Below are 25,533 nucleotides of genomic sequence, written 5' to 3'. Positions count from 1 at the left end.
GACATTGATCCGTGGAAGCCAAACTGGCTACTGGACTTCACAAGACAGTATGGCTTGCTGTTGGACTCGACAGATTACCAGCCGCTGGACTACTTCAGGCTGTGCTTTCCTGAAGCTGCCTTTCAGCTACTGTCAGACGAGACAAACAGGTATGCAGAGCAATTTTTTGAATCAAGGGCTGTGCTTGCACCGCATTCTCGTTTTTCAATCTGGAAACCCACAACAAAACACGAGATGAAGGGCTTTGTGGCATTACAAATATAGATGGGACTAGACTGGCGATAGAACTTCAGGGAGCATTGGTCCAAATGTGCTTTGTCCCCTGGTGGCTTTGGACAGGTTATGCCGCGTGATAGGTATGTGCTCCTGCAAAGTGATTGTGAGCAAAAATTCTGACACTAGCAATGAGGAGTTCTTGGGGTTTCCAAAAAACTAGAAGAGTGCTTGAACCTTAAAGTCTCTCCTTATTTGTTAATGACAGTGATGATGTTTCTTAATACCACTGTTGAATTTACATGGTTGAAATATTATTCTGCTATATTTTATTAAACATATTAGTACACCATTTGGTTCAGAATATTTTTCTTCTTGTTTTCCTCCTCTAAACCTAGGTGCGTCTAATGGTCAGGTGTGTCTTATGGTGCAAAAAATATGGTATATGTTGTGTTGTCACGATGTAATTCCAAACACAGAATCAAAATTCAGTGCGATATTGCTGAAAAGGTAAAAGCGAAAAGAGATTGAATATATGGAAATAGGTGATATGACAGAAGTGTGCCACGCGAGATGCAGATCACGCGGCACGGCAGTGGCAGCAGCAAGCCAGTATCACCGTTTAAGAGGGGGTTTTGGAGGAGTGGACTCGTCTCCTTAGGGTGCATTCAGCCTCCCTCTTCACAATGCAAGCGGCGGAGATGCGAAGTGACTGGTGCGTAGGACATGCCGGTGGGGTGGGGGGAGCTGGTGAATGAAGCGATCAGGGGACGAAGCCCCCTAGTTTTGTATATTTTCCTCTTTTATTTATCTGATAGCCACTCAAATGCCCAATGCAAGTCAGTGAAATGTTGGACAGAGTGAGAGCAAGTGAACAACTCACTCAGCACGGCCTTCTCCTGCTTCTTTAGGTAAGTTAACTAATAGAGTACAAAAAAGTCACTTCTCTGGAAATAAATGGAAGGGGAAAGAAATTATGTAAGCATTGAGAATGCACTGATTGGACAATATTGTCTGCAGATTATTATTGTAAAGTACCGAAGTTATCAACCTGCAGCTAAATAGCGTTTGAACTAATTAATAACACAGGAAAGGCGCAGCTGTCCTGATTGATATAAACACAGGACGAGGTTGTACATCAATGTCTCTACACTTTAAGGACTCAATTACGTAAAAGAGCTGTTGTACTGGGAATTCCAAATAAAACCACAAACAGTGCAAATATAGCGCATAGTACTGGGAATGAGACATAAAACATAAAACCATACATACATGTTAAAGTACAATGAAAACAAGAGCTTACTGGACACGTAGTTCTGTAACAAAACAGTTTCACAGTATCACGTGGAGTACATGGTCCATTCAAATGTACACCAGGCTGGAAAGAGAGGAGACTGATGGCTGTACACTGGGCTGATTCATCTTTCTAACAGGTGAGAATGAGACTGGGACATATCGTCACACCGTACTGATGTCCATAGACTCAACTGTGGGTTCCTCATGACAAACAATTTTAGAGCACTTCTACTATGACAAATAGTAATATATTCATTCACTATCTACAGCACCTGTGATGTCTGCAGAAGAGCTGCATTTCTCTGACAGCAGACTCCAAAGCACTCGGGGTCTGCTCAGGTCCATCTGCCCATCCAAACATTTCCTAACTTAGGTAAGCCAGTGCCTATTCTGGCAGCACTGGCTACACGACAGTAGTCATTCTTTTTATTTACCCAAGTGTCTAATTGTAAAAGAACACAAACCTGCTTTTTACATTGCTTTGTCATGGTAGGGTCCTGAAGTGACCCGGTTTTCCCTTTTAGATTCTTTATTATGCAGACCATCCCTTTCTTTAACTTCTATAACCCCAGGTAATTAGACAGAATAACAGAATAGGCAGGAGAGAAAGTTGCACGTTAATTTATGCATTGCAGACACCATACAATACTGTTTTCGAAGCCCACCTAATCCTGAGCACAGTTCCAGGGGGCTGGAGCCTATCCCAGCAAGCATAAGGCACAAGGCACGCTCAATGCCAAACACCAGTCCATCGCAGGTTGAACACACACATCATGTGCAAGTTGATAAGGCTGGCGAAAGCTGGTGATGTAAATGACGATTTCATTCTCTGCCATGTCGACTGGTTACTGGGAAGGGCCAGTATAGCAAAAGCAGCAATGGGAGAAGAACTTCCAGCTGCAAAAGCAACACCCTCAGAATACAATCAAGAGCAGGTTATGTACGTAGTTCATTAGCCAGAATGTCTGTACTCGGATATTCCACTAAATATGGCTTGTAAACAGCTGCAGATGGGACGAGAGGGCTGGCTATTGCTAAACGTCCATGAGAAGCATCTGCAAGCTTTAAAGTAGACAGACTAAAGTCAGTTGTTATATTGGTAGTCTCATGGCACTCTTACAGTGATAACTTTAGGCCATCTACACGCCGTTGGAACAACAGTTGCTTATTTAAGACATTTTAAAAAAAACAATCTTGTGAGCCTAAGAGCCCAAGATGGTAAAGAAATTTTTTTTCAACAGGCAAAGAGCTCATATAATGTAAAGGGTCCCTGTCTTTGATATTTGGAGCTCATGCCAGCCAAAACAATGTCTCTCACACTAGAGCTAAAGTCACATGTCTGGTCAACTCTCCGAGTCCCCGTCACACATGGCCAGAGCACTTAACAGAAGTTCTTATCAGTCATCACACTGCTAAAAATTTGGGGAGTTACAATTGCTTGGTTAATTCCGTAAATTACATTATTATCATTCAACTCTCATTTATATTAGAAATGACAAATATACAGTAAAGTGAAACAATATAACAAATCAGTATTTCAGAAGACACTTGCATTTGTGTAAAACTCGGTTCATTTCTCTCCTGCATATTTGATTATTTCTGGGCATATTTCAATCAGCATAACAATATTTGTTACTTTATCTGCTTGGGTTATTTGTTCCATTTTCGCATGTTTATAATTTCAATCTCATTTAAGCAGATTTACCAGTAAATAAATAAATTATAACTACAGAACCCCACGGTGCTTCAGGAGGTGGAAGCCACTTGATTCAAATTCTAAAAACGATTCTGAGTTTTGGTCTGCGATTTCATGCACAAACCACCCCGCCAACCGCTGCTTTGAATTTTGTGTAACGTGCGTGAACAATTAATATTGTGCATCCCCTAGTGGATAAAATCATTACAAATGGTTATGCAAGGTACACTGTTCACAAGAGGCTTTCATCTGTTTCACATTGCTAATGTGATGTGACAGCTGATCATTTATTCATATATATAAGCAACACACGCCTTTCTAACCTGTGCCATTCGCCTACAAAACAGCACAGGACAGAAGGCACGTCAGCCGCTCTTGTTACTTGGGTGTCAAACTAAACTGACCGATGTCTGATACTGAATAATAATAAATGAAATGCAGCATATATTACTTAATGTACAATGACTCTAACACATCTTAGCTGATCAGGGGAAGGTACTTGGAACTGAACATCTTTACAAAACCACCCCGACAACGACTGTCAGGAACAATCAGTGGATTGATATGTTAAGCAGTGTGCAGACACAATTTACATTTACTCAGTTGTCCGATGCCTTTATCCAAGGTGACTTACCACATTTATGATACAATTGGTTACATTTGTTTGTTTTTTTCCCCCAATTGGAGCACAGGCAGGTCACATGACTTACTTAGGGTCACATAGTTGTCAGTAGTGGGATTTGAACCCACAAGCTCAGGTTTTGAAGTCTAACACCTTAACCACCACACTACACCGCCTGCCTACAAGACACAAGCAGTACTGACACACAATTAGAGCGCATTACCTGAATTTTCATCTCTCCCATTGCTCTCGTTGATTGGCAGGGACATGGAAATGAGGACATCAGGGATACTGTTGTTGTCTACATCCCATATTTCTAATGGAGGCAGTGCAACCTCTGCAGAACAAAAGAAAGTTTATTAAAAAACAAAGAAAAAAAAAAATCAAACCTAAATAAAATAACTAAAAAACAATACAACTATGAAATGGGAGTCCTGTGTTTTGTCTGTGCACTACTGTGAGTAATCTAATTACAGAAATATAACCTACTAGTCACGGTGCCTGTCCAAGATAACAGAGTAATTTCAAATTATTTGTTATCTCTTGCCCTACATGTACAGTAATCCCTCCTCCATCGCGAGGGTTGCGTTCCAGAGCCACCCGCGAAATAAGAAAATCCGCGAAGTAGAAACCATATGTTTATATGGTTATTTTTATATTGTCATGCTTGGGTCACAGATTTGCGCAGAAACACAGGAGGTTGTAGAGAGACAGGAACGTTATTCAAACACTGCAAACAAACATTTGTCTCTTTTTCAAAAGTTTAAACTGTGCTCCATGACAAGACAGAGATGACAGTTCCGTCTCACAATTAAAAGAATGCAAACATATCTTCCTCTTCAAAGGAGTGCGTGTCAGGAGCAGAGACTGTCAGAAAGAGAGAGGAAAGCAAACAAATCAATAGGGCTGTTTGGCTTTTAAGTATGCGAAGCACCGCGGCACAAAGCTGTTGAAGGCGGCAGCTCACACCCCCTCTGTCAGGAGCAGGGAGAGAGAGAGAGAGAGACAGATAAAAACAAACATCAAAAATCAATACGTGCCCTTCGAGCTTTTAAGTATGCGAAGCACCGTGTAGCATGTCGCTTCAGGAAGCAGCTGCACAGAAGGTAGCAACGTGAGGATAATCATTTAGCATTTTTAGACGAGCGTCCGTATCGTCTAGGTGTGTGAACAGCCCCCCTGCTCACAACCCCTACGTCAGGATCAGAAAAAGTCAGCGCAAGACAGAGAGAGAAAAGAAAGTTGGGTAGCTTCTCAGCCATCTGCCAATAGCGTCCCTTGTATGAAATCAACTGGGCAAACCAACTGAGGAAGCATGTACCAGAAATTAAAAGACCCACTGTCCGCAGAAATCCGCGAACCAGCAAAAAATCTGCGATATATATTTAAATATGCTTACATATAAAATCCGCGATAGAGTGAAGCCGCGAAAGGCGAAGCGCGATATAGCGAGGGATTACTGTACTTTCAATGCCTTTTCTCGGTATTTGCGGGTGTGAACGTCCCTTAACCGGTGCTGCCACACCAAGCCTGCTTCTCAGACTCTTGTCATTATTTTTGAGGCGCCTTTCCCGCCTGCTGTCTGTTTTTTTACTGTCCATCTTTGATGGAGACTCTCTCCGTTTGTACCTTTACCCCTCTTCATGTGTTTCACATTTGCACTTCCTGTTTGTCTGCATCACCAAAGCCAGACTGACCAATCAGATTGCTCTGAGGGAGTGCACATGCAGATCTTAGTGTTTTATTATAAAGTTGATTACTCTTCTTATTGTCTCCACGGCTCATCAGACCAGTTCAGAACACTGCAGATCACTCTGTGGCTTCATTCCAGATTAACTGCAATCTCTGGTCTCTCCAGATGTCCAGTCTGATGTTATGCTTTGGTCTGCCCATTAACTGTATCTCTTCCAACCAGATGGTCTAAATATGGATGCTGCTTTTTAATTTGTATTCCTAAGCAATGGAAGAAGCTTCTTAAAACCATCTGAACTACCCTTGTCTACAGAAGGTCAGGTGATCTGGAAGGAACTCTTCCTCACAAAGCACGTCTGGACTTCCATAATCTTCAGTCCTCTTCTAGATGTTAAAACCCATAACAGATGTCAACTTACTGGGCTGGGCTTTTATTAAATTGCTGGTTTACCATTTCATAGTTAGGACTAGCAGTGGTAATAAACTACTGATGCTTGGCTTCAAATGTCATGCAGCTTTCTACTAGCTTGCCAAATATTCCCATGCACAACATGAATACAAGTTGAGAATCTCCAATCCAAAGTGCCTGGAACAGAAGTATTTCAGATTTTGGTATTTTTGTCTTCATTGTGTAGGTTAGCCCACCATCATGACCCTCCAGATGAGGTGCACTTATACTGCATTCAATTGAAATCCCATTCAACTAATTATGGGATTTCTAACCCCAGTTGGCTGCACCAGTGATGATTAAAGAGTGTGGATACTTACGAGATCAATTATTTTGTGTTGTATATTTGTTATTAAGTTAGACCACTTTGCTAAAATATGATTTCACTTTGCCATTAACAAGTCTTTTTCTGCTGATCAGTGTCAAAAAAGCCCAATTAAATTCACTGAGATTGAATGTTGTAGAACAATAAAATCTGAAAACTTGCAAGTGTCTGAATACTTTGTACTGTATAGGCACTAGAAGTACAACAAAAGGGGTCACCCACACTTGAAAAGGAAAAACCTGAAGTCAGAGTCAGAGAAATGAGGGGCAACTCTGAACAGCAGACCTTGACATATAAAATGGGGAAGGAGTATACTGCAGGTCCCATAATCTTAAAAGGGGCCAAGTTCAGAGCCAGAATTAAAAATTGTTTTCCGAGCTGCTGCCCAATCAGCGAAGTAGGCAACACAGACAATAAACACAGCCTGCTGGGAGCAACATGTAGATGAAGAATGAAAACAAGACAGCTACTGTAAGTGACTGGCAGAATAAATGCATACGTGTTGCTCAAAAAGCAAACAGGCTGGCAGGGCACTAATGCTCAGTGGAACATGCCATCTGCACAGAAAAAGAAAGCCATAAATTGATTTGGATTTGACGATATGCACAAAGAAAGACGTTAAGGAGAAATGAGGACTGGCTAGCTGCACAGACAGAAATAGTCATGAAAGCTACTCGTGGGCTGTTTTGAGGCACTGAGGAGAAAGAAAAAAAAGACAATAAAAATAGGATAAAATGAGAAAAGATCACATACTTGTTACCCTGCTGGAAAATGAAAAGAAAAACAAACAAGATAACTGCTATTTCAAAAAGGCGGATGACTTTAAACGGACCGTACAGTCACTGCTCTATAATACAAGTTGACTTTGAAGAAGTAAAACACGGAAGTGGCTGCAGTAGCTGGATCACGTGGACAGGAAAAGCATCCCTCAGTGAGAAGGATGGCACAAACAAACAAGAAAGAGAAGAGTATGCTTCTGGCTGGTTGGGTTTATTACTTGTGTTCTGGATACATTTTAAACAATCACATTCTTGACATCATGCAGAAAATACCACAAGAACACCTCTGTAAGGCAATGTACATTGGGAGAGTAGAACATCAATGAGCCAAGCTGGAAATGCCAGAAGAAACACACGATGAAGAAAAGAAATCAACACAAGCCCAAAGCAAACGAAACAGATGCAAGAAAATCAATGAAAGACCAAGAGAAAAAAAAATATAAAACATAAATGGCAGAAATCATGCAAAAACACATGAAGCAACTTAAGATATTGACGTTCTCATTCAGTAACAACTTGTGTTAGGTGACCCATCAGTTTCACTTTGCTGAAATGGTACCAGAGGTACCTGAGGCAGGTGGTGTTGATGGCAGAATTTCTACTACTCTTCATACTGGGGAGGGAAGTCCCAGACCCACCTTACTTTGTACAATCACTACAGATATCTGGTTCCTGGTTTATAATAAGAGTAAAAAAAATAAAAGGCACAGTCAAAAGTGGACAAAAATAGGAGTAGATTATGGACATGCTGGAAATATTATATCTTTTAACTAGACTGGAAGTGTCTATGAGTTACCCAGAAGGAATTTACTAAACTACCTAAGAATGTGGTGGTCTGGTCTGTCCAACATGAAAGGTTGACTTTGTGACCCTCATAAAAAAAAGACTACACTGAAAATGAGAGAATAAATTAATACAAATATTGTGCTTTGGAGTTCTAAACATGGTGAATGAATATTGAGACCTCCAGGAAAACTCCATGAAGCTGGCCAGCCCAGCAGAGGTTCACTTCAGACCAGCTTGACACCAGACGACTGGTGGCTTCCAGTCTAACAGGCCCTAAAATATAAAGTTGGCTTGGAAAATTAAAAAGACTATAAAACTCCCGTAATTTTCAAAAATTCATTACAAGGGAGTTAAAACTGTGAAAATTCAGCCTTGAAAAACAATCCCAAACAATAAACCGAGAGAGAGATCCATATACAAAAATAGAAGATGTTGCAAAAATGAGAACAGAGAAAAAAAAAAAAAAATGGCAATCCACAGCAAACAAGTCCCAATACACAATCTGCAAGCAGAATCCAAGAAAACAAAGCAAGAAAATCAGAAAAATATACCAATTTAAAGAAATAACAGTACTAACAACTGGGTCTCTCTTTCCTGATTGAATAAAAAGCCTGAAGGAGGACTCAGCAGCAGTAATGGCAGGGTGGCCCCGCCTCCTGGGGCTCCACCCACAAAGCACATACAATAGCCACACATTTAAAGTTACAGGACACAATTAATAAATTATAGACAAACATAAAAGTAAGTACAAAAAAACATGAAAAATAATCATTCAAAAATTACCATAAAACAACAAATTAATACAAGGCATGGGGAAAAAAGTCTGCATCATAACAGAAAAAGGAATTAGTAAAAGACATAAAAAAAACTAACCGCCTGGCTGTTCAAAGCTTTTGTTCCACTGGGCTGGCCAAAATGCACCCTGTCTGCAGGGTATGAGAAAAGCGCACAGCAGTACCAGTAATGTGCACGTCAAGACTGTCAGTAAGAAAGCCGCAGTGCGCAGAACAGGCACTAGTCCAGTTTGGGCCTTTGTGTTTGAGTCAGAGACCGGCTCCACTTCGTGCTTTTCCTCCGAGGTCCATCTCTGTGACTGCTGTTTGTGCACCTCTTCTGTTAAACCTGCTGCTGGGCGATGGCCAGAACTCACTGGGTTAGATCGTGGCTCACTGGTCACAATACCATTCTGTGTGAAGCCATTCTTGGGGTAGTTCAGCACCAATTCATCTTCACTTTCATCACTGTCAGCTTGGGTCAAAGGGTCATACTCTCCCAAGTCATGGCTTTTCTTTCCTAATATGACAGGAAAAAGACAGCATCAGTGAATTTGTAAACAATTATTGAATCAGTAAATAATATAATAAACCACAAATGCACAATTATAATTATCAATACTGTAGAAATGATCTTGCATTAAGAAAATGAAATATGTATATGAAGATGGTAATACCATTGTACTTGGGTAAAACTATAGAGTAAGTACGGGTGCGTTTTTCTAAATACAGTATTAACCCCGGAATCCGAATGCTCCAGAACTTGAACAACTTGGAATCCGTTCGAAAAATTCGACCAAATTTTGCCCCAGAATCTGAACGCCCAACACATTGTTTGTGTGTGTTTGTGCGTACATTTCCCCAGCGCTTGGGCCACCCATACACTTTGTCGTTCAGCTCGTTGTTGGAAGCTGTAGTGAAAGCATCTTGTGTGATTTTCGCTGCTATTTTTGCTGCTAATTTTATGCTTTTGTGCCTGTTTTGTGTTATTTTTTTATATAACAACAACTTAGTGTATTCGCCATGGGTCCTAAAAAGTATAGTGAGGAAAATAAGAATAAGAAGAAAGCCTACCAAGCAATAATCTCTCTCCTCCTCCAGCTTCCACATGCACCATCATCATTCCTTTTTAAGGTAAATACAAGTTTTTATATTTTTAATTTTATTAATTTACATTTTTATTCAAATATTATTATTATTTGTTAATATTTTACCTTAAAATCCAGTGTATTTACTGTTAAAATCATTTTGAAAATTCGAGTTTGTGGGACCCAGGAACGGATTAATCCAGTTTCTATTATTTTAAAGGGGAAAAATTGTCTTGGAACTCAAACGGGTTTCTGGAATGAATTAAGTTTGGATTCTAAGGTATCACTGTATTTAGCTTATTTGATTACAGTTTCATTAAAGATACAAAATGGACAGCATGATGAAAAAGTGGTTATTGCTCTTGCCTCACAGATGTCGTGTTCTATCTTTCTAGAATTTGCAAATTTGCATATTTTTTTCCAAACAATTCATTTCTTTCCATTAAATTAAATGATCAAACGTGATGTTTTGAAGAGTGTGGCAAAGAATAATTAGGTTGCTGTCAGAGAGTAGCAGACAAAGCGTCTGACACACCAGTGTTAGTTCAAATACTGGAGATTTTCTTATATACAAGTAAGCTCGCGATTCTCTAGAGAATCGTAAATCCAAGAATGGCAATCAGTTTCTCGCTGCGTTTGACTCTGGGGCATGCGCCACAGCGCAGTACGTATGCGGCTCGGTGGGAAGCCGCTGCGTGATGAAATATCATGGAGGGTGGGTGTGTCCTAGGACAGTTCATTTCAACGCGCGTCTGTTATTGGTTTTCTTCATGCAGTCTCGTTTTTGTTTTTTTATGGCTGTGTCGTCGTATTTGCAGTGGTGTGGGCGGTCGTGTCCAGGCGGCTGTACAACCTGGCGTGCACGCTTTACCTGAGGTTTAGTTCACAGGTCGTAGGCATGGTAAAGTTTCCATTTAATTCAATAACCCTATTTGAACTAAAGCGGTTTCTTTGTGTGGGCGCCTTCGTTCATTGGTTTTATCCATACGGGCTCGTTTACAGGTCGTAGCCGCACGGACTCGTGTTTGTATTACTCATTGTGGAGCCATGATATCTTTGCTTCTGGTGTGTCTGAAGCGCGTTGTGGGAGCCTCCGTGTATTGTTTGTATCCATTCGGTCTTGCGTGTGGTGCAGGTTGTGTTGTTTGGGCGCCACCTAGTGACTCTGGGAAGCCGCTGCGTTTGACTCTGGGGCGCCGCGCCACAGTGCGAATGCGCTTCGATGCGTCCGCCGTGCATAAATTAACTGTCGTTTAGTAATATAGATTGTCGAGCATCGGAGTTCAGCGTTGCACACAGAACACTCAGAAAAAGTCCTTCTAAACACACTCTATCACTGAACTTGAAAGAACAATACTGGAGTCTGCGATGGCCGGTTGCCTGCAGTAGCTGGATATCGATAGTTATGACCGGGGTGGCTAGGGCAATGAGGACATAACACAACAAGACTGGTGCCAACAATAGTGCACAGTGCTGTTTTATTCAAAAACAAAGTCAAATTCAAAATTGGCTAATCACATGTAAAAGTGTGGTGCCAAATCTTCAATAAATAAATAATAATAACCATCCAAAAAAAAGACAAACAAAAAAACTGTTTTGTCAGGAAGCTAAAATCCAATAAACAATATTAAATAACGCATTACTGTCAAGAAAATCATCAGAATCAGAATCGCCTTTTAAGTTGTTCCACAGGGTTTCTCTCTCTATCTGCTTCACCACAACCTGCTCACCCATCACTTGGAACACTGAGCAGATGTTATGAATTGTGCACTTTGAGAATTTTTTTTCTCTCTTAAAATATTTTTAGTACAATATATTATGTGTGAAATTAGGCTGCTTTTTCACAAGCATCTTCTATGTTGGTTCTTCGCAGTTACATTATTGGTGAAAAATTTTAGAGCAGAGCATTATAACCCTTACAATTTTAGGCCTTTCATTTAGAGAAATTGCAAAAAAAAAAAAAAAAATCAAAGTGTCAGTAAGTACAGTGGTGTACTAAAGGCAACTGGAAGAGTTTGTGCTGTAGGTTTGACAATGTGAGTGGCAATAAGAAAGCCATTCCTTAAAGGACAAAAGAAGGCCTTGAAATACTGGCTGTGGACTATTATAGACTGGACAAAGTCTCCTCTTCACAGTAAAACTGTAACTTGCTTTTTTCGACCTGCACTGTTCAGCTGTGCTTGAAGCTGTTGTGCTGTGAGGCGCCCGTCACACAAGCTGGTGACCCTTCAAAACTTGTCTTCTGATTGGCTTATGACTTTGGCTCTGCCAGATCTCTTCCAATCAGAGTTTGTTTCCAGTTTCCAATTGCCTTTGGTTTGTGTAGGACACCACTAGACTCATGGACACTTTGTTTTTTGCAATTTCTTTAAATTTAAAATAAGTTAAATTTGATGGCTGCTGAGCATGGACAGTCTGCTTCAAATCATTCCACAGATTTTCAATGATATTCAAGTCAGGGGACTGTGACGGCCATTCCAGAACATTGTACTTCTCCCTCTGCACGAATGGCTTTGTGGATTTCGAACTGTGTTTTGGGTCATTGTCTTGTTGGAATATCCAACCCATGCGTAACTTCAACTTTGTGACTGATGCTTGAACATTATCCTGAAGAATTTCTTGATATTGGGTTAAATTCATCCGACCCTCGACTTTAACTAGGGCCCCAGTCCCTGAACTAGCCACACAGCCCCACAGCATGATGGAACCTCCACCAAATTTGACAGTAGGTAGCAGGTGTTTTTCTTGGAATGTGGTGTTCCTCTTCAGCCATGCAAAGGGCATTTTGTTATGACCAAATAACTCAATTTTTGACTCATCAGTCCAAAGCACTTTGTTCCAAAATGAATCTAGCTGTCTAAATGAGCATTTGCATACAACAAGCGACTCTGTTTGTGGCGTGAGTGCAGAAAGGGCTTCTTTCTCATCACCCTGCCATACAGATGTTCTTTGTACAAATTGCGCTGAATTGTAGAACAATGTACAGATACACCATCTGCAGCAAGATGTTCTTGCAGGTCTTTGGAGGTGATCTGTGGCTTGTCTGTAACCATTCTCACAATCCTGCGCATATGCTGCTCCTGTATTTTTCTTGGTCTGCCAGACCTGCTGGGTTTAACAGCAACTGTGCCTGTGGCCTTCCATTTCCCAATTCCATTCCTTACAGTTGAAACTGACAGTTTAAACCTCTGAGATAGCATTTTGTAGCCTTCCCCCTAAACCATGACACTCAACAATCTTTGTTTTCAGATCTTTTGAGAGTTGCTTTGAGGATTCCATGCTGTCACTCTTCAGAGTAGAGTCAAATGGAAAGCACAACTTGCAATTGACCACCTTAAATACCTTTTCTCATGATTGGACACACCTATCTATGAAGTTCAAGACTTAACAAGCTCATCCAACCAATTTGGTGTTGCAAGTAATCAGCATTGAGCAGTGACATGCATTCAAATCAGCAAAATTACAAGGGGACCCACATTTTTGTACAGCCAGTTTTTCACATTTGATTTAATTTCATACAACTAAATACTGCTTCACTAAAAATCTTTGTTCGGAAAACAGCCCAGTACTCAGATGTTCTTAGGAAATAGAAAGACATACCACTGTTATCTTTTTTGTTGAAAGGAGAGTAAATTATTATGCAGGCTGAAAGGGGTTCCCAAATTTTTTCATATGATTGTATATAGATGTAAGCTTTTCATAAGGACCTGATTCTGATATGATGAAGGCAACTATTTGGAAATTAATTTTTACACAATTAGAATGAAGCTGCTACTTTTCTATGTGACAGGCAGCCTCACTATCCTAAATCTTAACACATATCAAAATTGCATAAAGATATGAATCATGCAACCCCCTTCCCCAAACATCATCCTATTGTTTCTGTGGGACTGACTGCACAGGGTGGAAACTGAAAATTGGAATCAAAAGATAGAGCAAGATCAGAAAGCAAGCTAAGGTCAAAACTGGGTAGTCAGAAATCAACAGAACAAAGTCCAGGACCTGTAGCAGGAATTGTAGTAACAAAACACAGCAAGAAAGTCAAAGGGCAGATTAGTACACATAACCAGAGCCAAACCAAACAACAAAACCAGGACCAGGAGAAAGTTCATAACCAAACATGGGTGGACAATTTTTAAAAAGATATTCTATTGAAGAAATAGCTTTTGTATCCAACAAAACAACTTCCATTCCATATTTTTCAAACCTTGAATATATATATAGCAGGAACTCCGGTCCTGTAGAGCCACAGTGGCTACACATTTTCATTCTAACCATTTTCTCAATTAGTGACTAGTTTTTGCTATTATTTCTTTTAATTCATTTGCTATTTAAAGACTCAGACCCTTTAAATCAAGGCTGAGTATCGTCGGTCCTGGAGGGCCGCAGTGGCTTCAGGTTTTTGTTCCAACCCAATTATTTCATGAGCTATCATTCATTGCTGATGAAGCAGTTGTTGCTCAAGGGACATTTTTCTGCTTCATTTTAGTTGTCTAACTTAAGATTTTGAACCTTAATTGCTTATTTTAGTCTTAAACAGCTGTATTGTATTGCTTTAACTATCCCTTATTAGCATTAAGATGCAAATGACAAGGGACCCAGCAGTTCTCCATCTAGCTTGTCTCTGTTTCCACCCGTGAGTATTCATCATTCTCTATTTGGTTTAATGAAGTTTTCAGAAGGAAACTACAGGGAAAGTGAAGAACTAAAAATTACTCATCTGTTTAAGGATTCAAATCACTTGGATGACACATGTATCATTAGAAAGGAACAAAATATGTGATTTAAGAATGAACTGACATGATGGAGTTAAAACACTAACAAGCCATGAAATTAAATCAGATCTGTTATTGGTGAGGATTGGCTTCTAATTAAGTAACTGGGTTGGAACAAAAACCTGCAGCCACTGCGGCTCTCCAGGTTCAGAGTTGGCCAACTCTATATACAGCATTTCAACATACATGGAAGATGTGAAAATAATGCTTACCTTGGCCTGCTTATAAATTTATTTTTATGTAAAGTTCTACTTTTGCAAAGGTTCTGTGCTGCCCCCTTTCCCTTGATGCTTTAAGCATGTGCTTATTCTGCTTAATGGTTAAGTCATGGCTAACTCCTTCTTCTTCTTCTTCTTATTATTATACTAGCTGTGCTAATGAAATCCATGTAATTAATGTAGACCTCAGCATTAATGTTTGTGATTCACCATGCAATGCACATATCTCCCATTTGGTATGGGTTCCATAAAAGCAGTATTAATGTTTGTGAGCCATCGCAACCTTGGCCCTCAGTCCCCCATAATCAAACATATGTAAAACATCTGGCTGTGATTTTTGATTCTTCCCACAGTCTTGACAAACAGATAAATGCTGTGGTCAAGGGTAGTTTCTGTAATCTCAGAAACACACCCAAAATCAAGCCCTTCTTATCTGCCAAAGACCTGGAGACTGTTATCCATGCCTTTGTCTTCAATACGCTAGACTGTTTCAGTTCTCTGTATGTTAGAATTCGTCAGGCTTCTCTACCTCAACTTCAGCTGGTTCAAAATGCAGCTGTCAGATTCTCATAAGAGGGACATATTACTCCTATCCTGTGGCATGGCTCTAAGGGTAGGGATATGCACCAGCAATCAGAAGGTTGCCGGTTCAAATCTCATAAACACCAGAAGTGACTCTACTCTGTCGGGCCCTTGAGCAAAGCCCTTAAACTGCAATTGTTCTATCCCAGGTAGGACGTTAATCTGCATCAAGCCCTAGAAGCAGGTCCTCCAACTTGCACAGAAAACTTGGGGGTTGGTGGCAGGATTGGCACTCCAGCCAGCATAAAAAAAAATATAAAAAACGCACACTGTTTCAGTGTGGTGCTGAAGTCTCACCCGTTACACTTGGGTTCCAATCTTGGTGGTTCATCATGTGGTGGGTGCAGCAATGTGCTATATCAGCATATCCAGCACATGCTGCACTACGTGAGAAGAACAGGTGACAAGGTGGCTCCCGCATGTGTTCAGCCACATTAGAAATGATACATGAAAATTTCTTTCGGTTCACAAATTTCTACCTGTGTACCGTCCACTTCTAACATGCTTCTGGATTCAGCAGGGGGTGCATGTTCCCTGGGAATATGTTCATTAGAAACTGCACTTTTTATTAAACCAAAAGTTCATATTTTATATATATATATATATATATATATATATATATATATATATATATATATATATATATATATAGGGTAGGATTCAAAAGTAATGAGCCTCATTTTGTTCTGACGCGAACGTACCTCGCTGCGCGCCCCCACTTGCCAGCGACGGCGACAGTGGGTGTTGACGGGAACCCCTGTGCGGTAGTGCGTTACACGGCGGAATGGAAAGTTCGTTAGAACAACGGTACGCGTTGAAGACGAAGACCATGCTCATTGCCTTCTTCAGAGTGAAGGGGATCATCCACTACGAGTTTGTCCCGCAAGGACAGACCGTGAATGCTGCTTACTACTTGGAAGTCCTGAAAAGGCTGAAAAGAAGCGTCGCACACAAGCGAAGGGACATCAAGGACAGCTGGAAGCTTCACCACGATAATGCGCCCAGCCACACCGCCTTCATCATGAGCGCCTACCTGGCCCGGGTGAACGTTCCGGAGTCCCCCAGCCTCCCTACAGTCCGGACGTGTCGCCTTCTGACTTCTTCTTGTTTCCGCGCTTAAAATCAGCGCTGAAAGGAAAACACTTCGACTCGATCGAGGACATCCAAGCAAATGTCAAGGCAGCCCTTGCAGCCATCCTGGAACAGGCCTACGTGGACACCTTCGAGTCATGGAAAAGCCGCCTACAAAAGTGTACTGATGCAGGAGGTGCCTATTTTGAAGACTATTAATTAGTTGTACCGATTTGCTCAATAAATTTGTCTTTTTGAACAAAGGCTCAATACTTTTGAGACCTACCCTGTATGTGTATGTATATATATTATATATATATATATATATATATATATATAAATAAAGCACAATGATGCCTCAGTCCCCTTCAAAGTAGGCACCTTGGGACCTCACACAGTTCTCCCAGCATCTCTTCCACTGTTCAAAACACTCTGCAAAATCCTTTGTTGGAATCACCATCAGATACCTCGTTGTATTTTCCTGAATCACATCGACATTCTGACATCTCTTCCCTTTCAAAGACGATTTTAGTTTTGGGAAAAGCCCATAGTCCAAAACGTGGATCACTTTCAACAGACTCTCAGCCATCTTTGAAGCATTTGTGCCACACTTTTATTTGTGCTGCACTCATTGCATTGTCCCCGAAAGCCTTCTGAATCATCCAAATAGTTTTCATGGACGAAAGTCCAAGTTTAACACAAAATTTGATGCTGATTCATTGCTCTACTCACTCAAGTCATTTTGAATGCGACGGCCACACAGTACACATGCTCACTCAATGGCATCTAGCGCCTCCACTGACTAGTCCAGTGAAGTCGTCATTGGTCACGCATATGCATTCCAGTCTATTCTCCATGGCTGCCAGGTTACATCGATATCGACAGGGGGTATATATATATGTGTGTATATGTGTATATAAGTGTTCACCCATCAATACATAATTATGCGGCGCGGGTTGGCTAGTATAAATAATTTACCTTTCTCATAATATTTTCAGTTACAGCACATCTGTTTAGATCAAAATAATTTATCTTGCCAAATAAACGAAAGTAAATTTTCAAAAGAGAGGCTATTCCAAGACAACACATAAACATGCAATATTCCCAAATAGGGGCTTGGTTTTCATTACACAACAGAACCTCCAAAGCAATAGACTCATATGTTCTGTAATCTTATGTTCTCAACACAAGCGAATCATATTCACCACATTGTCCAACCCGCTATATCCTAACACAGGGTCACAGGGGTCTGCTGGAGCCAATTTCCAGCCAGCACAGGGCACAAGGCAGGAACAAACCCTGGGAAGGGCGTCAGCCCACCACAGGGCACATGCACACAGCACACACTAGGGACAATTTAGGATCGCCAATGTACCTAACCTGCATGTCTTTGGACTGTGGGAGGAAACCGACACGGGGAGAACATGCAAACTCCATGCAGGGAGGACACGGGAAGCGAACCCAGGTCTCCTTACTGAGAGGCAGCAGCGCTACCACTGCGCTAACGTGCCGCCCCTGGTTGCATTCACCCTCCTTTTAATTCTAACTAGTCTCCCTGTCTCTGCCGCTGAGAAGCACCCCCTTAGTATGATGATGCAATCACCACACTTCACCGTAGGGCTGATGTTAGGCAAAATATGACCAATGCCTGGTCTTGACCAGACACAGTGTTAGGAGTTACCCAAGAGTGGCTTCAAACCAGCAAGTTTACTCTAAACACCTGACTGATAAGTGTGTTGTTGGGATGGTCATCGTTCCAAAAGGTTCTCCCATCTCAGCAGAGGACTGCTGAAGTTCTGTTAGAGTGATTATTGGGTTCATGGTCACCTCACTGACCAATGCCCTTTTTGTCCAGTTACACAGTTTGACTGGATGGCCAACTCTAGGAAGTGTCATTGTAGTTTCACACTTCTTCCATTTCACAATTATTGAATACACCATACTCTTGAGAACATTCAAAGCTTAAATAATGCCCTGATCTGTACCACACAGAGGTCTACAGAGAATTCCTTGGACATCATGGTTTATTTTTGCTTTGCACCCTCCCCCACCATAACCTATCATCTATGGGGGTGGAGCGAAAGCTTTAGATTCGTCAAAAACTTTGATCTCTGGTTTTCACCAGATCTCAACATTTTAGGGTCCCTGGATACCGGACACACCAGTATCTCAATGGTGGGTGTTTGTATCTGTGTATCACAGTTTCTTGAGGATGGTCTGAAGCTAAAATGGCTGAATGGAAAAAAATACCAAAGCTCGAAACCTAAGCCTTTATGAGATGATGATATTCCGATTGGTTTTTAGTGTTAAATCATGCAAGAGAAAGAGCCACTCTAGAGGAACCCTCAGATACGGTAAATCTGCAATTTATTATGAATTTTTCTCATCAAGTACTACCGTAATGACCCATTTTATGATCAGAAAGGTAAGCATCAGAGTGGTAAATAATTACTGAAATGTTATAGAATAGTTCAGGTAACTTGGTTCCTATGGTGAAAAGCCTACTGATGCTCACAGCCAGATTTTTTTGTCCTGATGTGTAGTGCAAGTGGCTGGACCTTATAAACACACATGTGGACCTATCTAAACACTGTCCAATCAATTCAGTTTTCCACAAATAGACTCCAATCAAGTCCTGGACACATCTCAAGGACAATGAAAGCAAACAGGATGCACCTGAACACAATCTAGAGTGCCACAACAAAGGGACTGTGATACTTTGGTGACAGAGGTTTAGTTTTTAATTTTTAATAAATTTGCAAACTTTTTTAAAAACATGTTTTCACTTTGTCATTATGGATTATTGAGTGTAGACTGATGCGCAAGAAGGCAAATTTATCCATTTGAAATAAAATCTACAAAATGATAAAACATGCAGAAAGCGAAGGGGTCTGAATATTTTTTTTATTTTTTGTATACTGGTTTCTTATATGCATATATATGAGGGATGTTCAAAAAGTTTCCGTACTTTTATATTTTCGTTGGAAACAGTGAAGGCGGGAGTAGTAGTAATTAGGCATTAAAAAGTTCGTACGACGCTGGGAAAATTGCATCGCAAACAAAAGTGCTTATGCATGTAGAAAAGTGATGTAATTTGTTTTTAAAATTCTTACTATATAGGAGTTAAAAAAAGTGCGGAAACGTTTTGAACGTCCCTCGTATATAACTTTCACACTCCCTCTTAAAACCCCCCATTTCTGCTATTATTATCACTAGATATTTACTTTTACACAGGCAGTGTGGCACAGTGGCTAAGGCTATGGACTTCAAGCCCTGAAGTTATGGGTTCAAGTTCTGCCTGTGCTCCAGTTGGGAAAAAGAAATGTAACCAATTGTATCTCAAATGTTATAAGTTGCTTTGGATAAAGGTGACAGCCAAAAAAATTAATGTAAATGTACTTTTGTAACCATTTGGTCATCTTAAATAGGTCACATTGAATTTACTATTTTAGATCATGTTTTAACATGGGCGGCACGGTGGCGCAGTGGGTAGCGCTGCTGCCTCGCAGTTGGGAGACCTGGGGACCTGGGTTCGCTTCTCGGGTCCTCCCTGCGTGGAGTTTGCATGTTCTCCCCGTGTCTGTGTGGGTTTCCTCCGGGCGCTCCGGTTTCCTCCCACAGTCCAAAGACATGCAGGTTAGGTGGATTGGCGTTTCTAAATTGGCCCTAGTGTGTGCTTGGTGTGTGTGTCCTGTGGTGGGTTGGCACCCTGCCCGGGATTGGTTCCTGCCTTGTGCCCTGTGTTGGCTGGGATTGGCTCCAGCAGACCCCCGTGACCCTGTGTTCGGATTCAGCGGGTTGGAAAATGGATGGATGGATGTTTTAACATTTTTTTATTTTTGCTAAATTTTTTCTTTATCATTTCCTGTTTGTTTTTTTCACTATTGTAGTTGTTTTCTATTTACAGTGCTCTTCATCACTATTTAATATATACTGTTTTTGTTCATTGTTTGCTTTGAAGATGCTATTTTTTAAAATCTGATTCTGCTTTCAACATATCGCAGCTCAGAAATGGATCATATTATAGAGCCTATTATTATTTTCTGTGGTTATGTAATTACACCACTGTCTGTGCACAGACTTTTGAATACCTGTTTACCATTTAATAATATGATGGTTGCAAAACATTTTCTCCAGGTAGGCAACATTGCATATTATATAATTATCAGATGGTTTTGTTGTTTCCCCATAAAAGCTCAGCAGATTAGTGAAACAAGATATTACCTGTCAAGCACTGGTTAGCTACATTTCTCTTTTGTCTTTTAAAATTTCCTGCATTATTTTGTATACAATATACAGTAGGATATCTTGCTCCAAATTTGCTGGATGTAACTGAGCTGCTGTTTTGTACACTAATACAAACTGTAACACTTTCAGCAGATAAATCTTAAAAAGTCAAAAAACAAACTGAACTTTTTTCTGAAATGTAATTGGTTAAAAATTCCAATTTGAAGTATTCTAAACACATTTAAAATTTTACAGGGTCACTGGGAGAGTGCAGGAACCAGTGCAGAATGCCACTGCAACGCCATTCGACCTTTGGACACAAGGACAAGAAAACCAAATGAACCACAAAGGGGATATGCAATTGTCAAACAAACCAAACTCCAACTGGTAATAAAACCAAGTTTCAAGTGACATGAAATGATAGAATTATGGTGCAATGTTTAGTGCTATCAGACAGAGGATTCAACAATATTAATTATAATGTTCGTAATCTGAATAAAATATTAAACAAATCAAGAAATCCATGCAATGATTTAAGCCCAGCTTCACTAACACAGTCCAGAAAAGGTCACATTATTCAATGGAATGATCACGCAATTCCCTCCCGACGATGTAATTTTCACCAGCGTTGCCTCCATCGTCAGACAATCCCGCAGATCAAGTTTCATTCCCCGAAGAATTTCTTAATAGTCTTACTCCCACTGGCATGCCAAACTCAATTCACTAAGTCCATGGCAAGCAAGACACACGCAAGACAGAGCCACGCCCGCCAACAATTCACTAAGCAGCCAACCATGGCACGCACGACAGAGCCCCACCTGCCAACTCTAACACTCCTCCCACGTCCAGTACCTTCACATTGTTCTCCTTTTATTTCTGATCCCGTTCCAACAACTATATGGCGACATCGACTTCTCAACTGTGACTCCGGAACAACTCAGTACGCAAGCTATATTAAGTGTCACCAACGAAGACTCGCTACACCTTAATGAACAAGTACTGTAACTTATCCCTACCGACGAAGTAACTTTCACCAACGTTGCCTCCATCGTCACAGACAATCCCGCAGATCAAGTTTCATTCCCTGAAGAATTTCTTAACAGTCTTACTCCCACTGGCATGCCTCCGCATAAACTCAAAATTAAAATAGGTTCAGTCGTCATGCTTGTCAGAAACCTCATGCCAGCAAGAAGTCTCTGTGATGGCACTAGACTGACTGATCAGCATTCACCGCAATGTACTGGAGTGTAAAACTATCGCAGCTCCTACCTCACAAACTGTCCTTATTCCCCGGATATTACTGACCCCCATCAGATTCATATTTGCCTTTTACTTTTACACGCAGACAATTTCCTGTTAGATTGGCCTTTGCAATGACAATTAAGGCACAGGAACAAACTTGCAAAACGATATGCCTGTATCTGTCAAAACCAGTTTTCAGTCACGGACAATTGTATGTTGCTCTCTCCAGAGTTCCATCTTTTCATTCACTCACAGTCGTATCCTCAAACCCACCCCATTTGGACAACTGTGTCGTTCAGGAAGTGTTCAGCCATCAATAAATAATTATGCAGCATATGCTACGCCGCGGGTTGGCTAGTTTTCAATAAAACACCACAAAGTACAGGCTCCTTCCAAAGCAGACAGCACAGCACAGCCTCCTAAATTCTCATCGCAGCCACTTAAAAATGGCTGCAGACAACTCCACTACATGATGGAAGTCACATGTACACTGAGATGCAACCAACAAGATAATGTCTGAACCAGCAGAGATTGAGCCCCTCTAGTTCTTTAAGCTTCTGATGCACCTAGATTTCCTCTCCATGAAAATTACAAAAAAAAGAGGGAAGGGAAGAGGTTTTAAATTCTGTTCTTAATGGATGAATCAAGTCAGCAGATCTAATTACATCAGGAAAGCCGCTCTGAAAGTTCTGTTATCTGTAGGGAGTAGATTACTTTAGGACATGACAAGGACACCAGCCTTGGTGCACTGAAGTGGGCAAACGAAACTGTAATATTGTTGTTGGCTGCTCATCTAGTCTGGGACAAGGCCATTTAAGTCTTTACAGATTAACAACAGGATTTAGCACTCAGTTCTACTAGACAAAGGGAGGCAGTGAAGATTACAAAAACAATAGCCATTATGTGCTGATTTTTGCAAGCCTCAGTGATGACTCTTGCCATAGAGTTTTGAACCAGCTGGAGCCGAGATAACAGATTAGAAGGGATACCTAACGATAGACAGGTACACAGATCGGTCTGAATAGGACGAAGGCGAGGACAAGCTTCTTAGTATCAAAAACATCACAGGCATGAGCAGACATTAGAAATGTATATGGAGAGCAAATTAAAATACTTTCATAATGTGACTTATCTTAAATTCTTGAAAATAATATGACCTAAACTGAATGAAAAAGAGTTCATTTTCGTAAGCTGGGTTTCAGTGCCAATTAGCACGAGTTCTGTTTTGTGGAAGTTTTATTTAAGAGAACATTACATTTCTTCAAGCATGTCATGAGCTGGGAAAAATGTAATGAAAATCCAGATTTAAAATTAAAACAGAGACAAGTATTAAACAGGTAAAAATAATAACCCACTCGAAATGTTTGAATAATGTAGTGCAGGATAAAGGGGCGTGGCCTGCTTTTATTTGACACGGCACATAAGACTTTGAGCATGATCCCCATTCATGGATTCGTACCTTCAACCAAAATGGGACTTCTCTGTGGAATTGCTAAAGTGGGTCTCTCTTTGGAATGCAGCATCTATTCTGATATAGGTCAGTATCCATCACAGCTGAATGACACGAGTGCTAGTATATCCAGGCTTAAGGACATCTCAGCCTCTGATCAGTTAGAAAGATGAATAATCACTCAACCTTTGCCAACATTGATGGTCAAAACTCTCCACTACTTATCAAACAAAGTTGACTTCATATCACCTAAGAAACCAATGGAAAAATGTAGACTTCTTCCTTTATAATCCAGTGTCAGCACTGCTTCTCTACAACAGTGAAAGCCTGACTTTAATGTTTGTTCGATGACAGGAACCCTTTCTTAAGTTTCATAACAAAAGGTGGAAGTGACCTTCTACTCCAAACGATAACCATATAACTAAACTGTAACGGCAGAAGACTGTCCATAATGGAGTTGGATACGGGTGCCACTTTGAAGAAGACACATCCGTCTCACAGAAGAAAGCAGTTGAGCGATCACTAATACTCTCAAAAGAAGGAAAGGCCTTTCCAGGAGAAATCCTAAAGACGGTAACTTCAGTACAGACAGCAGCCACAAAACGCTACCAAAGCAATCAGGGCCAAAAAGAGAACATGCACTCAGCAACTCTCCATAAGTGCCAGAGGAAAGCTTTATATGAGCCCAGAAGAAATTAGCAAAGAATCGTACCATCCTTTGAGAAGACAAGAACTGAACCTAGAATAAATATGCTGCCTTACACCTGGGGTCTCCAATTCCAGTCCTGGAGAGCTACTGTGGCTGCAAGTTTTCATTCTAACTCTTTTCTTAATTAGTGACCAGTTTTTGCTGCTAATGATCTATTTCCCTTTCCCGATCTGCGTCACCACCACCTAATCAAAGCACCATGATGTCCCTCCATTGATGCATTAAAGGCCAGATGTCCACATGACCGTCATCATCAAATTCTTCCATGAGAACCCTGAATACCATGAGGACTGATTGATGTCATTTATGTTAGGTAGAATGCCTAGAGGGGGCTGGGTGGTCTCGTGGCCTGAAAACCCTGCAGATTTTATTTTTTTCTTTAGCTGTCTGGAGTTTTTTTTGTTTTTTCTGTCCTCCCTGGCCATCGGACCTTACTTTTATTTTATGTAAATTAGTGTTCCCTAATTTTAATTCTTATTTATTTTATTTTTTCTCTTTCTTCATCATGTAAAGCACTTTGAGCTACATTGTTTGTATGAAAATGTGCTATATAAATAAATGTTGTTGTTATTTAATGAAGCAGTTTGCTGAAGCTCTGTCAGAAGATGGAGCCTCTTTTATGCATTTGTGCCAAAGGTTTCCAAATTTCTCTAAGGCTAAATTGGAAAAAGGGCATTTTAGTCGGACCTAATAATAGAAAACTCATTTCTGCTGCAGAATTTGATGGTGCATTGAACAACTTGGAATGAGAAACGTGGGTATTATTCATAAAAAAACCTTCTATGTCTTTAGGTAACAATAAAGGTCTTAATTATAATGAAATTGTAAAAAATGTACAGATTAAATTTAAGGAAATGGGTTGCAACACGAGTCTCAAAGTTCACTTTTTGGGTTCAAATGTGGAATGTTTCCCCAAAGAATTTTAGAGCAATGAGTGAAGAACAGGGTGAAAGATTTCATCAGAATATCAAGGACATGGAAAGAAGGTAAAAGGGATGTTGAGATGTCAGGATGATGGTGGACTACTGCTGGATGATTCATACCGACACAACAGAAAAACGGGGCCACCAAATGAGAGTTTTGGATCAAACAAACCAGAGAAGTTACATAGAAGTCAAAATATACATATTGTTGTTTTCTTTACATAAATGTTTAAAAGAATTTAGATTGACTAAATATTTGTAACATTAAATTGATTTAGGACAATACTGCATACATGAATACATTGTGTAATTTACTGTATATATAATTTAAGCACATTTCTTTTCAATTTTGTACTTAAATATGATGCAATGGAAACATTTGAATGATTTTTTTCTTGTGTTTGTGAATGCAAATAAAAGCAACTATTCACAATTCAGATTTTTGTATGAGTTTATGACCGGAATGACACTGGAATATGTTGTCAGTTTTACAGCCCTACATTCAAAGGATAGCAAGCTTTCAATGGGGATTTTTCGACGTACAGTTCAGATCTAAAAATAATTGCCAGACATTCAGCCTGTCCTGAGCTGCAAACCGCTACAAAGTACACAGAGCAG

At 40.4% G+C, this 25,533-nt stretch overlaps 1 protein-coding gene across 2 annotated transcripts in view; it reads right to left on the bottom strand.

Moving 5' to 3' along the window:
• fam234b (family with sequence similarity 234 member B) overlaps positions 1 to 25,533 on the bottom strand; it is a 68,104-nt gene that overhangs the window by 35,390 nt on the left and 7,181 nt on the right. For both annotated transcript variants that reach the window (XM_028815362.2, XM_028815363.2), the window contains exons 2-3: positions 8,731 to 9,150; positions 4,051 to 4,164 (exon numbers count right to left, since the gene is read on the bottom strand). In XM_028815362.2, coding sequence (XP_028671195.2) covers positions 4,051 to 4,164; positions 8,731 to 9,150 — 534 coding nt within the window. The remainder of the gene's footprint in view (positions 1 to 4,050; positions 4,165 to 8,730; positions 9,151 to 25,533) is intronic.

This window comes from Erpetoichthys calabaricus, chromosome 12, assembly GCF_900747795.2.
Source record: "Erpetoichthys calabaricus chromosome 12, fErpCal1.3, whole genome shotgun sequence".
NCBI classification, from domain to species: domain Eukaryota; kingdom Metazoa; phylum Chordata; class Cladistia; order Polypteriformes; family Polypteridae; genus Erpetoichthys; species Erpetoichthys calabaricus.
Note: the sequence above shows the minus strand (reverse complement) of the source record. Positions and strands in the feature narration are given on the sequence as shown.